Source organism: Lutra lutra, chromosome 6, assembly GCF_902655055.1.
Source record: "Lutra lutra chromosome 6, mLutLut1.2, whole genome shotgun sequence".
Taxonomy (NCBI): Eukaryota; Metazoa; Chordata; class Mammalia; order Carnivora; family Mustelidae; genus Lutra; species Lutra lutra.
The window spans coordinates 86702962-86717749 of NC_062283.1; the positions used below are offsets into that span (position 1 = coordinate 86702962).

Below are 14788 nucleotides of genomic sequence, written 5' to 3' on the forward strand. Positions count from 1 at the left end.
TCCCAAAGACGGAATGTAATTCCTTTTGGAGTAATTTCTACATGTTTGTTCTTTATTATTATTTATTTTATTTTTGATGTGGAGAAACTTTATTATAGAATCTACAAATAAATATTGGCTTTAAAAATATATTGACTTGCAAGTGACTTATCTCTCAGATTTGCAAACTGAAATACCTTACAATAATTTTTGTTTCAGGGTTGTTTTTTCCTCAGGAAGAAAGTAATGTTAAAACCTTGCTAGCAACTAACATTTTTTGATAAGGACTTAAACTATATTACAATTTTTAAGAAACAAAGTTTAAAACACCAGATAAAGTCTTGAAACCTAGCATGCTTCACCATTTAATAAAATTATGACTCATTTCTGTAAGAAAATGCTTTTTTAGTAAGAAAAATGCTTTCTGAGCTAAGTTTAAACTGCCGGAGCACATGGGACACCCACAAACCCAGTCAGCAGAAGTCTCAACTTATAAGATTAAAGGAAAAATAAATTAAGTGTGTACAGAGAATGAAAAAAAAAAAATCCCCAATGGTACAAGTCTATAAACGGAAGTAAAACTAAAACTCCCCTAAAATCCCCCAATCATCAATCCTTATAAATTCAGCACTTATCTTCTCCCTTTATTTCTTCAAGAGTCCCTAGTTAAATGAACACAAAAAGTCTTCGATGATTTTTATCTCGTACAACAGAGTCCCCAAACTACGCTAAGCCTGGATACCGACCTCCGGATCACAAACCTCTTAACTTTCAAAACCCTGCCAGCACACGTGGGGTTTCCTTAGTTCAGTTTGGAACCCCGTGGATTTTGCAGGTGTGCGATCCAGGGCGCGCGCTGTAGGGGTGGTGCGGGGGCAGAGGTGTGCGGTGGGCGCCGCCCGGGCCGGGCAGGGTGGGTGGGGCCGGGCGTGTGCCCGGGTGAGAGTCAAGTGGTAGTGACCAAACGGCGGCGGCGCGTGGGCTGTGTTGGCTCCAGGATCTCGCAGAGGAGTGAAAGCTCCTCCCGGATTACCCCATAAGGAGCGGTGAGAACTGCAGCCCCACTTGCATTTAAGTGTCCTTTGTCACTAACAAGTTCAATTGGAGAGATTAAAAAAAAAACAAAAAACAGCCCAGTGAAAACACAGGCTCCCGTCCCTTACTACTTCTCCCCACCCTCCACTTCATCTCCAGAGAGCTGAATCTTACACCCTGCCTAAAATCCAGTCCCCAATGCAGTACTTCCCCCCCGCCCCTCCGGCCCTTGCCGCCCCCAGGACAGTGAGTCAGAGCCCGGCGAGCTCGGGGCGCTGGTGCCTTGGGTACGCCGAGCCGGGCGACCGTGGCGCGGCCGCCGAGAAGGTGACGCGGCCGCAGCGGGACGTGGCGCGAGCCCGCACGGCCGCTGCTCGGGAGCGGGATTTGCGCAAGAAAAGGCGCCGTCACGGCCCCCGGCCGCCCCTCCCCGACCCCGGGCTCCCCGCCCGCGCGCTGTTCGGGGCTCGCGGCGCGCGGGGCGCAGCGCGGCGGCGCGAGAGGCGAAGGGGAGCGGCGGCCGGGCCGGCGGGCGGCAGCCAAGGCGACCGCGGAGGCGGCGGGCAGGGCGCGTGCGCACTGCAGGGGCGCCAGATTTGGCGGGAGGGGGAGTGTCCAAAGCTCTTTGTTTGATGGCATCTCTGTTTACAGAGTTTACATTTTAATATCAACCTGTTTCCTCCTCCTCCTTCTCCTCCTCCTCCGCGACCTCCTCCTCCTCCTCCTCTTCTTTCTCCCGAGAAACTTCGCCCGGGCGGTGCGGAACGCCGCTGCGCAGCGGGGGAGGGACGCAGGCAGGCGGCGGGCAGCGGGAGGCGGTAGCCCCGTGCGGTTTCCGCGGCTCCCAGCTGAGCCCCGCGCCCGCCGCGCCATGGCCCGGAGACCCCGACACAGGTAACGGGGAGCCTGGACGGGCGGCCGCGGGCGGGGGCGCGCGGGGCACCAGGCGCTCGGGGAGCAGGTGGGCATGTATTCCCGGATCTTCTGCGGGGCTGTCAGATCCTGCGAGGACTTAGAGCCTCTGCCTCTGCAGCAGAAGCCGCCAGTGGAACTGATGAATGGAAGAGCCTATGCGGGAAATATAGCAGGACGTCAGGAAGCATGCCCTGGGGTTCATTTTGCAAGTTGCACGGGGAGACGTTTCTCCCTAGGGGGCAAAAAAAGCAGCACCTTCCAGCCGGGGGCTGAGAGACACCCGCCAGCCCCGGGGAGCCCACTAGGTCCCGGGCTTGATGCCGCGGGCGTCGGCGAAGGAGTCGCAGCATAATTGGTGGATGCTCTGCGATATGTTTGGACTTGGAAGCGCAGAGCATATGGCAGATATAGGGAAAATGCCGGATTGTTTAGTAGCTGCAGGTATTTCCCTTAAATTTCATTCATTCCTTACCGAGGCGAAGAAGAACGGCAGCTGACAGGCGGCTGCCAGGAAGATTTTAGGGAGAAAAAGGGTCTCTACATTTGCAAATTGGTTTCAGCCCAGGTTTTGAAAGCTCTCATCATAGTACTCTGGAAGGCTTTTATTTCTTATGCAAGCACTTAACACGCACTCAACACGCGTCCGCGCCGCACATGTCCCTGCACTTGGGGAGGCTCGCCGGGATGATGGGCGAAATCCCCTCACGTTGTGGCCACACGGAGGGGAAGAGGGAAGAGGACGAGGAAAAGATTCGTCCGAACTGTCAGTCGTGGGCACTCCCGCTTTCCCCTGGTCTCTGCACTTCCCGGACTGGACGCGCCGGAGTTCCCTGCGAGCCGCCGGGTGCCTGGACAAGCCCAGCGGCCGTCGCGGTTGCCACTCAACGGAAAAGGACAGAGGCGGGCAGCACCCAAGGCCGCTGCCGCGCAACCAGGACGCAATCCCCGCGGCGCTGGGGCAAGAGGTCCCGGCCCGGCGCGCACACGTGGACGCGGCTGAGTTGCCGCTCCTCCCCACGCCCTGCTCCAGCCGCCTTAGGTGGTCCGGGCAGAGGAAGGGTTGACGGGCCGACCCTCGCTCAGAGGTTCTTGGTATAAGCTTCTGGAGGCAAAGCAAAGCCAACCTCTTTTCCTTCTGGTTGTTTGCTTTTCATGTACTTATTTGGTTTTGAACCGGCTGTCGCTTGTCCCCGCGCCGCGCTGGGAAGTTGCAAGGAGCGTGGGTGTGGGCTTGGGCCGTGCAGCAGCACCCTCGGGCCCGGCCTGGCCAGGCGGGGAGCAGCGCCTAGGCCGGGCTGGGCGCCTGAGAAAAAGGGAGGCGGCCTGGGGGGGCCCCGGGCAACCAACGCCTGCCCTGGGCCGGGCCACGAGGCACGGGGGCGCTGCCCCTGAAGTGGTTTCACCTTCGCCTTTGGGACTTAACAGCAGAGCAGCCGAGGGCACCCTTTTTTTTTTTTTTTTTTTTTCTGAGAGGAGAAACTGGGAGGAGGAGGAGAAGGAAGCTGGGAAGGGGTTTTGGGAGGAGGCGCGGTGCAGGCTTCGCGCCCCGAGATCTCTGCGGGCGGGGTGGGGCGGGGCCGCGCAGTTTCCTTGCAGCTCCCAGGTAGCGGGGAAGGGTGGCGGCCGGGAGGGGCGGGAGCCTTGAACCTGCCTCAGGGGGAAGAGAAACCCCGCTGCGGGCTCAAAGCCGTTTCTTGCTGGGCGAGCGTCACAGGGATTATTAACCAGGTCAGCGAAATGAGTCTGAACCCCTTTTCTAGAATCACAGTAGCGGCTACAAGGCACTTCCTCCCGCTCCCCTCCCTCTTCCCAACCCCCAACACCTCTTTTCTTTTTCGTTTCTTTGCACGGTTTGTTTCCTTGACAGAATGTAATATTCATAGTTGTACTCTTGTAACCACACCAGGTCTAGCAGGTGGGGAGTCGAGTGCATCAAGTTTGAAATCAACCTTTGAAAGTCCTCTAACTGTTGAGTCTGAGAGCTTGTCCGAACAGATGAAGGAAAAGTTATTTCAGGTCCTTGGTAGAAATTAGTCGTGCTATTTAGGCTACCGGGACAACTTGGAGCCAGGGCATCGCCTGCAAAGCTCAAAAGTTGGTGCGGATGCCAGACCTGTTGATGGCCCCCGGAGGAGACTGGGAGCAGCCCTGGGCTCGCCCTGCTCCCCTATGGTCTCTGCAGACCTGCAGAAGTCCCACGCCACGTTTTCCCCCAAGACTCTGGTTTTGCACATCTCTGCTTCCGTGCTGAAATTTGAAAAAGACTTGAAGACGTGAAACCATCATTTATTAGCGCTGGAAAGTACCTTACTAATAAAATCCAAGCCCTTAGGTATAGGCGAGGAACTAAGGTCCTGAGAGAGAGGAAGTGATTTGTCCAAGTCATGCAGGGAAGTGGAGGCAAAATTAGGACTTGCACCTTTGCCTCCAGAACTTGTAGATCTGTTTGATGCCTATCCTTTCTCACCTGACGTTGACTGCCCCCTATGGGCGGCCGCATTTGTTGCTTGTTCCTGTGAGGTGAGCTGTTTCCAGGAGGAAGGTGCCCAATTATAGTTTGGAAAATGTAGTTTCTCACTTCTGAAAATCTCCTGATCCAGCCAAACCTAAACCCTTAAAGTAAATTGAATCTGTGACTCCTTTTTCTGATTATTCTGCTCTTTTTGGTATTCCTGATATTTCATAAGGAGGCTTTCCAAGAAGCTCCCTGTGAACCTTTCCAAAGATGCTGACCTACAGAAATATACATATATATATACACATATATATGTATATACATACACATACATACATATACATATGTGTATATGTATAGATATATTTACAGGAATCGATTCTATTTATTAATCAGAAGTTGTTTAGAACCTCTCGTTGACAGTGGGGAACAGGATGAGACTCTTGTTTGAAGAATAGACACTAAATGAAAAATCATTGTAGCTTATAAGTACAGCTTAGTGATCTCTTTTGTGGTGGCATTTGAAGTTTGGATCACATGCTACTTGTCACCATGCAACCTGGACCTTCATTTTGTGCCCAAAATAATAGTTTTAAATTATAAGAACCTCAAATTCAGGATTTTTGGGAAATACTTCTGCTTGACTTGTAAGGGGTGAGTAATATATGCTTGTTAAGTTAGTTTGGGAAGACAAAACCTGATATAAATATAAATTTTCTTTTTGAAAATCATGATTGGCACTATGATGTTGCTTTCTGTCACGATTTTTTTACTGTACTCAGTTTGCTGGATTTCTCAATATTACAATGAAAAATTTTAGTGAAGTTTCTAAGATAGCATAATTTCGGATAGTTAAGGTGCATTTATATTAATATGATAGAATTTAAGATAGCATATCTTATACACGGCTGTATCATTACTGTCATCTATTTAGTATATGATTAATAAACACTTAGTGTAGAGTTACTTCAAAAGTCATCAGAATTCAGAATTTGGTCTACTAGGTAAAAGAAAAGGCTCTCTTCAAAATACTAATGCATTTTTTTTTTAAACCCACCTGGGGGAATCCCTCAGTTTTGAATTAGGTGCATCTTAAGAGTTGTCAAATACCATTCAGTCAGGAAAAAAAAAAAAAAAACAACAAAAAACAAAAAAGTAAGTAAGAGTGTGACTACCAAGTGGCCTAATTATTCATTTAGTTACTTAGGAAACTGAGTATTGTCATCGCAGCCACAAGTTGGACCAACTGGCCTGCAGTTTTGAGCTATTGGATATTAATGTTGTGTACAAAGCAGTCTGATCACTCGATGGCCTTATCCTTCCTTGGGTTTTTAAAATCCTCTCCTTTTACATTGTCTTAATCTTCTCATTCTGTAAGGGATAACTATGATTGTATTGTCGGGTGTATCGCTTCTTGAATTCTTTCTCTGTCAATAAAACACCAGCCCCGTTGGAGTAACATAATTGAGTTGCTTGTCTTGGAGAAATTTTATTCCAATGCTGTGATGTAAGCCAAAGATTTCGAGCATGTGCTTATGTAAAGGACACAGGCTCCTGTTTCTTTTATTGTCCTCAACATTAAGTTTTCAACTTAAACCTTCATTGGTTGGAAGGTTGTGAAATGTGTAACTTGTCACTGGCCTAGGAGTCTCAGCAGGTTCAAACATGCAGAGCAATAAGCAGGTGCCAGGTCCTTGGCCGTATCTGTGGATACCACTACCAGCAGAACCAGTGTACAATGCTACAGCAACAGAATGCAGAAAACAATCTTGTCGTGCAGGTTTTCCAAATTTTATCTCCGTAACCTTTGAAAAGACTGAGTCTTTGTGTAAATTTTGTAACCCAGTAGTTTAAGTCTTCCGGTTTCAGTCCACGTCTGCCCATTTTTTATTCCTGCAGCATATACAGTAGTGACGAGGACGATGAAGACATTGAGATGTGTGATCATGACTATGATGGGCTGCTGCCTAAGTCTGGAAAGCGCCACTTGGGGAAAACTAGGTGGACCAGGGAAGAGGTAACTAATTGTGTTATCAAAACATGGAAGTGTATCAATTTATGAAAAAAAAAAATGTTTCGGCTAAACGACAGGTGCTCAAACTCATTAGCAGGCTCTTTGAAGTCTTAGCCTAGCCTGCCTGTGCAGCATGCTATCCTCTCACCAGTTCCCCACGGGTATACTCTACCATCCACTTCCAGACTCTTCATAGTTCTTGAATGTCCCCTCCTTCTCACTTTAGATTTAATCTGTGGTTTTCTCTGTGCCTATTCTGTTCTTGTCCTTCTGCTGCACTGCTTCTTACTACTTCTTTATCACTTGTGAAGACATCGCTTTTTCTTTGAGGCCATCCCTGCATTCCCCAGGCAGGTGGGCTGTATCCTCCAAGCACTGGATACACATTCTTACTTATTAGTGCTGGAACATGCGTGCCTCCCCCAGTAGACTGACAACAGATCTGCTGAAAGCAGGGCTAAGTGTGTGTTCCTTTTTGTGTTCCCTGAGCCCAGAATCACTTGACGCAAAGGAAGATATTAACAAGTGTTCTCTGTACAAGTGAATGAATTGCTATTTCCCGAAACAAAACAAAAGTTTGAAACAAAATACTCACAGAACTCATCTTGTCATAATGGATTGATTAAACAGTTGTGATATGTAATATTTCACAGAGCCATATACATGAATGTCTATTCAGCTTTCAGTGATGGATGGATATATGTCTTCTTCCCACCTTCCTTTTTCTGCTAGCTTAGCAAAAGCTTGATCTTTGTACTTAAGGAACTAATACTTAAGGGGCAAAAATTATTCATGTAGGGGGAAAATTGATTTCTTTAAAGTTTTCCAAATCAATTGCAACTGATTTTAAAGGATTTTATGTTAGAATAAATGATATTGACTCTTCTTCAGTTTCATTCCACCCTACTTCACTTAAACCAGAACCCCTGTTGATAGGCAAGTGGGATTGGCAGTGAGGTCCATAGGAAATGCTTAAGTTTATCTATGGAGTGATCTTAGAAGATCCTGGGAGGTACAGAAATTTTGTTGTTAACACTGGTTTCCTAATTCCTGTGTCTGTGTCCTACAAGGACCCACGCTGTGTGTGAAAGTTATCTTTGCAGAAATGTGGCGGTTTTTTTTCACTTGAAGGGATGTGTTTAGAAAGACACTTGAGACCTGAAAGATTTCTTCCTGAGGTTTAGTATCTTCTGTGTTCTGATAAGTTTGGCCTCGTTTAAATTGTGACTATATTGATGCAAAAATAAAATTATTTTCTTGTATTATCCGTGACTTCAAATTTAATCTAAAAAGTGATCTTCCATTTTTTGCATGAAAGAGGTTGAACTAGCTAAATGTTAAAATAAAACTTGAACTATTTCTTAGTCAAGATGCTGTTTACTGTCATAATTAAATGTCTGTTGACTCTAACATTGGAGTTCATTTTTTTTTCTCATCAAGCGAACTTTTAATAGTTTTCATATACTAAACATTCAGTGAGCCAGGCATTACGCTAAATGTCTTCCATCGCTATTTCATGTAATCTCCCAAAACCCACATTGACATCAGCATTCCCACTGCATAGAAGATGATATTAAGGCCCAGAAAAGTAAAATGATATACCCAAGCTTGTCTAACTATTCAATAGCTGAGTTGGGTTTCAGACTCTGGTGTGTAAGACTCTAAATAAATCTATGCTCTAACCAGTATATTACATTAATATCTGTTGTATTTGGGTATTTTTGAGGGTTTTTTTCTGGATTGGATTATTGGTTTGGTTCCCTTTTACTCTTAATTGAATAAAGTTATACTGTAAATGAGTGATATCCTAGATTAACTTTAAATGTCTTAGGATGAAAAGCTAAAGAAGCTGGTGGAACAGAATGGAACAGATGACTGGAAAGTTATTGCCAATTATCTCCCGGTAAGTCTGTAATTTTTTTCTTTCTGTAAAAGGAAATCTTCTCCCAACATTTATGTCCTGGGAAAAGACATTAAGATATTACACATTTGCGGGGGCGCCTGGGTGGCTCAGTGGGTTAAAGCCTCTGCCTTCGGCTCAGGTCATGATCCCAGGGTCCTGGGATCGAGTCCCACATCGGGCTCTCTGCTCAGCGGGGAGCCTGCTTCCTCCTCTCTCTCTGCCTGCCTCTCTGCCTACTTGTGATCTCTGTCAAATAAATAAATAAAATCTTTAAAAAAAAAAAAGATATTACACATTTGCTCATATATAAGAAGTAGGAGGAGAACGGCCTCATCCATAACTTATAGTTTATAGTTTCTATTGTAATGCGTATAACTGGGGTTTCTAGAGAGATCGTAAAAGGATTTTTACAACATTTTTTTTTTAAACTTAGCCTCTTGTTTTATCTTTTTATTTATTAGAATAATATAAATTAGCATTCTGATGGTAGGATGACAAAATTCCTGATATTTTCTAGTTAGCTTCTTTAAATTTCCTATTTATTTAGATAACCATATTTTTGGTACCCTGGCTGAAAATTTTGGTTTATCCTTTTTGACTTATCCCACTTCCCACCTCCTACTTCCAGGCAGTGACTGTGGAATCTGGAATTCCTTTGTCAGTCAGCCCCTTCTTTCCAACCTTCTTGCTGTTCCACAGGTTTGGCCCCCTTCCCTCTTCTCTGGACAATTACAGGGGCTTCCTAACTGGCTTCCCTACCTGTAGCCTTCCACTCTTCCATCCATCCCAAACATTGTTAGCTCATGGAGTTTCCTCGAATGCAGCTGTCCCTGAACTTTTCAAAATCCACAGCAGTGACATAGAATCTCACAAATTAAGGGGCCCGGGTGCCTCGACCTGGCACCCGGGCCCCTTCCACACAGGCCCCATGACCTTCCACGTGGCCCCGACATATAGCTTGGGTTCTGTTTCCTACTTCCTCTATGTGAGCAGGTTTCACTGAATTCATTTCTGCTTTCCCTCCTTTGGGCTTTTGTCTCTGGTGATGTCTCCTCCTAGAATGTTCCAGCCATCCTTCCAAGTCCCTATCAAAAGCTTTTCCAGACTCTTCCTTAGGAAACATAATTTCTCCTCTTAAGGAGAAGCTTCTCTTCTCAGTCCCATATCCTTTTGCTTTGGTTTCTTCTTACCTGTGAATCAAATTCTGCCTTCTATTAGTTGATTATATATTTGTCTTTTTTTTCCTTATAAGATCACCCTCTCTTATAATACAGAGCCTCTATTTATCTTTGTGCTGTAATATTAAGACTCGAGGCCCTAAATTGAAGCACATCTCTTAGTTTGAATGGGAAGCAAACTTTAGTTATTTGGAGTGGGTTTCCATGAAAACCTGACCGTCACGTGAAATCACTAACAAGTCTTAGTCTTAGTCCACAGAGGTACTTCTACGGGCTGAGGATAAGGTAAGTTAAACTGACATCTGTACAAAATGATGGTTCTTCAGTTCATGTGGCAGGACTGTTTCACAAAGGAGGCAGAGCTTCTAATTTTAGATACAATTTTGATATATTCTTTGTATGTTCACTAGCTATAAGTAATGAGCGATCGGTAGGCTTTCCAAACATGCCCTAAAATGTTCCTGAATGTGCGTATTGTCTATGTATGACTCATACCATGAGAAAGCCTTCATGTGCTTATCACATCATACCTATATGACAGCACATATTTATTTGTCTAGAATCGAACAGATGTGCAGTGCCAGCACCGATGGCAGAAAGTTCTAAATCCTGAACTCATCAAGGGTCCTTGGACCAAAGAAGAAGATCAGAGAGTAAGTTCTTCCCTCATTGGTGTGTGAATCACAATTCTGACTATTCCCCAGACATCTTTATTGAATGTTTCCCAACTTGAGGAAACAGGTAAAATGTCAGGAAGCTGAGGACTCTATTCCCGTATTTCCAGTGAATGAAAGCAGATTCTTAGACATTTTCTAAAGATCTTGTAACACTGAAGAATGATTACACTGAGTCAATACATAACATTAAAACATAGGTTATTTTTGTGTGTTTATCTGAAGGTGATAGAGCTTGTACAGAAATACGGTCCGAAACGTTGGTCTGTTATTGCCAAGCACTTAAAGGGGAGAATTGGAAAACAATGTAGGGAGAGGTGGCATAACCACTTGAATCCAGAAGTTAAGAAAACCTCCTGGACAGAAGAGGAAGACAGAATTATTTACCAGGCACACAAGAGACTGGGGAACAGATGGGCAGAAATCGCAAAGCTACTGCCTGGACGGTAATAATATGTCAAAAAATATATTGATTGGGAAGAATGAGGGAGTGGGTATTGAACATTTTGTTTTAAATGTATGGTGAGTGAATTACATTCCAATGATAATGTTTCATGAGATATGCCAGATCCATAGGTTTTTAAATTGGAGGAGCTCTTAGCGTTTCTCTGGTCAAGTACTTCCAGAATCCACCCAGCAGTGCGCTCTGGGCCAAGTCACTGAACCTTCCTCAGCTTCGATCGCCCCACTGGCAAAATGAGTAATAGCCTCCTGCACAGGGCCAATGTTCGTATCAAATAAAATGGATGTCGAAGCACTCTGTAAACTATAAAACCTCTAAACACATAGAAGGAAACTGAGAATCGACATCTTGTCTCTGGTCTGAGTTCGTGCAGCTGGTGAAGTGACCAGAAGGAGCTCAGCTGTCATTTTGCTCTTATTAGCGTTCGTTTCATTATACCACATGGCTTCATTTTTCTTCCTTTGAAGAAGCAGAGCATTTCTAGAATTATCATACTGCTTCCAGGTTTTTAAATAATGCCAGTGTTATGCTTTCTTTAAATGGACAAGGCACAAAAATGACCTCATTATGAGGGATATCTATAGAAGCTCATTTTTGTCCCACTTACCCCACTGGAACACTTTATAAACACATTTTCTTTAATTTGGAAGATACCTTTCATTATAAATCTTATGTAAATAATGCAAGATAGAAAAAATTTAATAGATTTTATCCTTGAGCTTCAGGATTGGAGAAAGGGTCCTTTCAAAGAAGGCCATGGCTCTGATGGTTTAGGTAGTATTCTTGTGTGACCTTCCAGAGCTGTTCCTCCCTCATGGAGGGTTCAGGATCAGCTTAGAAAATCCAAGAGGCTGAAGAAAGGAGGGCTTTTGTCCCATTTGGCCTGAGAGGATATGCTGTTGATTCTTGTAAAAATTTAAGGGGCAATTGAACTTCCTCTTTCTTTAGCATACATTTCCCCACCCCCTTCAAGAGAGTAAAAGGGAGGCTTAAAACGGTTTTTGTTTTTGTTTTTGTCTTTTTTGAATTGAGAAACTGTTTTCCTGAGAATTGAAAGACTTTAGTAAAAATGCTTTGCAGTTGGAAAATACATTGGGACTTAGCATCTTTCCCTTCTGGATCCCATTTTCCATTCTCACCTCTGGTTAGAGAACAGTTTGAGGTGGACTGCAAAAGGTGGGAGTTTCTTTTTTTTCTTTTTTCCTTTTTTTACTCAAAATTTTGGCCTAGTGCTTTCTGAGATAAAAAAGCAGACAGTGATGGCGACATCGTTATCATTCACCAAACTTTACTGTGTGCCTGTTGTGGTGGGTAGGCCCTGCTAAGCCACACTCAAAGGAGAAATTTTCTATAACAGCTGTATCTCTAAGTTGTGTGTTATTGCCTCGTACCATGAACAGTCAGAATAAACACGAAGGGTGGTTGTACTTAAAATATTCTTTTATCAAGGAAACAAAGTGGTTAAAGAGTTTAAAGATTTCTAGAGGTCCACGTATGTTCCATACAGGATAATGAGAAAAATCTGTGGATTTTCAATTAGGTAATAGGGGAAGCATGACTTTTCAGAGGTCCAGAAGACTGAAACAGTTAAAACAGCAACAACCCCAAAAGACCAGAAGAAAAGGTCTCTGTTTGAAACAGTTTTCTGTCAATTAACTCTAATCTGAATTGAAATTTTTTTTTGTAAAATCCTTATGTGATCTATTTCTGTGCAGAACTGATAATGCTATCAAGAACCACTGGAATTCTACAATGCGTCGGAAGGTCGAGCAGGAAGGTTATCTGCAGGAGTCTTCTAAAGCCAGCCCACCAACAGTGGCCCCCAGTTTCCAGAAGAACAGCCATCTGATGGGTTTTGCTCATCCTCCACCGTCAGCTCATCTCCCACCTGCTGGCCAGCCCTCGGTGAACAATGACTATTCCTATTACCACATTTCTGAAGCACAAAATGTAAGCCATTTCTGAGAATTTAGTTTCCTGAGAGGGATCATCGGTGATTTTAGCTCCAGGTAGAAGGAATACCTCACACTTTTATACTTTTCAGAGAACTTCCACAAACATGACCCCCTTCGATCCCCACCTACAGCCTTTGAGGTAGATGTGGGGAAATGTTATTATCTGGGGGCACATCCCCTGATGCCAGGGTGTTCAGTGATCCACAAAGAGTCACGCAGCTCACAGGGCAAGACTGGAGGAGTCCAGGTTGTTGGATTTTAACTTAAATGTTTCAGATAAAATTAGCTTTTGCATGTAAATTTACTTAACAAGCTCTTGCTGAAGCAGAAGGGGGAAATGAAAATGTATTTCCCTCTTCCAAAATGAAAAGTGCATGTCATATTAAAGAGGAGATTGTTCGACACTAAAATTCAACAAGTTTGGTTCTGTAAGTTTGATTCTGGTAGTGATCTAGCAGAAATGTCTTAATTTATTCCTTCCCAGCATGTTTACCTTCTTACTCTGAGTCAGGAGCAGGTTTGTGACACCATTTTCTGATTTCTCCTTTCATTCTCCTTTGGATCAGTGTGATTCCTTCCTAATTGCCAGGTATTTCTACTCAGGGAAGGAAATTTCCATAATGGTTGGGAAAAGAAAAATAAGGAGAAAGAAGATAATAAGATCAAAATTAATCTTACAACTAACAGTAATTAATCTTAAAATTAATCTTACAACTAACAGTAACAGATGGTGAAACTTAGCCAAGAATATGGAGCTCATATGCAAATTTATATTCAAAATATATTCCTAAAGAGTTTTCTCTCTTCTCTATTCCATACATTTGACTACAGACTTACCAGAAAAGTCTCAGATGAATGAACTATATATCATAGGCAGTTCTGTGCTCTTTACTAAAACTCATAATTATTCCAAGAAAATTATTTCTATTATAAACAGCTAGAGCCATCAGTTTTTTCCCATTATGACTTCTTTCATACATTCATGAATAATTTTTAGGTTATGTTTTCATTGTGTTTCATTGTGCTTTACTCTAATTAAGGAATACTCATCAAGATCAATGAGAACTTTAAATCTCTTTATGTTCCTTCAACTACTTTTTTAGCCATTTTTAAAGACTTGACTAAATTTTCAAATTAGAGGGTTGTTTTTTTTTTTTCCTTTTTTTCCTCTGTGCCTGAATTTTATCAGTAGAGTTTTGTTTTGTTTTGTTTTTCCTCAGTCCTAGAGCAAAACCTCAGGAAGCCAAGTCCCCTAATGCCTATGTGATCATGAATGACTCAGCCTTTGTTTGTCTGCCTTTTTGATCTAGGTCTCCAGTCATGTCCCGTATCCTGTAGCGTTACATGTAAATATAGTCAACGTCCCTCAGCCAGCGGCTGCAGCCATTCAGGTAAGATCATTTGAAGACCTTTTCCTCAAGAAACTCATGGGCTATTCAAGACAAACTTTTAAAGACGTGCTTTATTTCTTTCATCTAAACACTTATTTTCACTTGACCAACTGAAGTGAAAGAGAGAGAGAAAAAAAGAGGGCATAGTGGAGAGGTGGGTGGAGTTCTGGCCAGTAAGCTACCAATCTTCACTTCTAGAGGAAACCTGCTCAGGAATTCTCTGGTTCTCTGACATTGTTCAGCTGAACCAGCACATCAGCAAGTGCCCACTTGAGACTCAGATCTCGCATCGCTCCCTTACATCTGGAAGAACCTTCCCAAAGCTTTGTACAGTGGCTGGATTCAGCTGGCGTTGGTCTCACGCTGAGGCTCACAGAGCCCAATGGTCCCTCACGACTGTGGGCCACAACCACTGTATCTACAGCTTCCAGTCAGGCCCTTGAATTTTATTCTCTCTTAACTTTTAATTTCAGAGACACTATAATGATGAAGACCCTGAGAAAGAAAAGCGAATAAAGGAATTAGAATTGCTCCTCATGTCAACTGAGAATGAGCTCAAAGGACAGCAGGCGCTACCGGTAAGAACAGAACCATGTGCTTCAATGGGGGACAGACAGCAGCGTCACCCCCATGCCCTCTGTCTCTTTTCCCTTCTCTTCTAACTACTACATTAACCACGACTATAGATCCATTGATAGGTTTGAAGAGAAGTTGCTTGTGCTAAAATGCAGTTGGGATCCCAATGTATGTTGACCAAATTGAAGGTGGCCCTTTTTGTGGCAGAGTCCACTTGTGGGGGCCACCATTGATTCTCTTGTTTTTTCAG

The 14788-nt window shown here is 43.9% G+C and overlaps 1 protein-coding gene across 3 annotated transcripts in view; it reads left to right on the forward strand.

Moving 5' to 3' along the window:
• Positions 1 to 1456: 1456 nt before the first annotated feature.
• MYB (MYB proto-oncogene, transcription factor) overlaps positions 1457 to 14788 on the forward strand; it is a 34673-nt gene continuing 21341 nt past the window's right edge. The window contains exons 1-8 of one of the 3 annotated variants that reach the window (XM_047734498.1): positions 1457 to 1908; positions 6284 to 6401; positions 8230 to 8301; positions 10040 to 10132; positions 10379 to 10599; positions 12332 to 12566; positions 13882 to 13962; positions 14436 to 14540. In XM_047734498.1, coding sequence (XP_047590454.1) covers positions 1886 to 1908; positions 6284 to 6401; positions 8230 to 8301; positions 10040 to 10132; positions 10379 to 10599; positions 12332 to 12566; positions 13882 to 13962; positions 14436 to 14540 — 948 coding nt within the window. In that variant the 5' untranslated portion in view covers positions 1457 to 1885. The remainder of the gene's footprint in view (positions 1909 to 6283; positions 6402 to 8229; positions 8302 to 10039; positions 10133 to 10378; positions 10600 to 12331; positions 12567 to 13881; positions 13963 to 14435; positions 14541 to 14788) is intronic. The other 2 variants (XM_047734499.1, XM_047734497.1) reach the window with 2 other exon arrangements.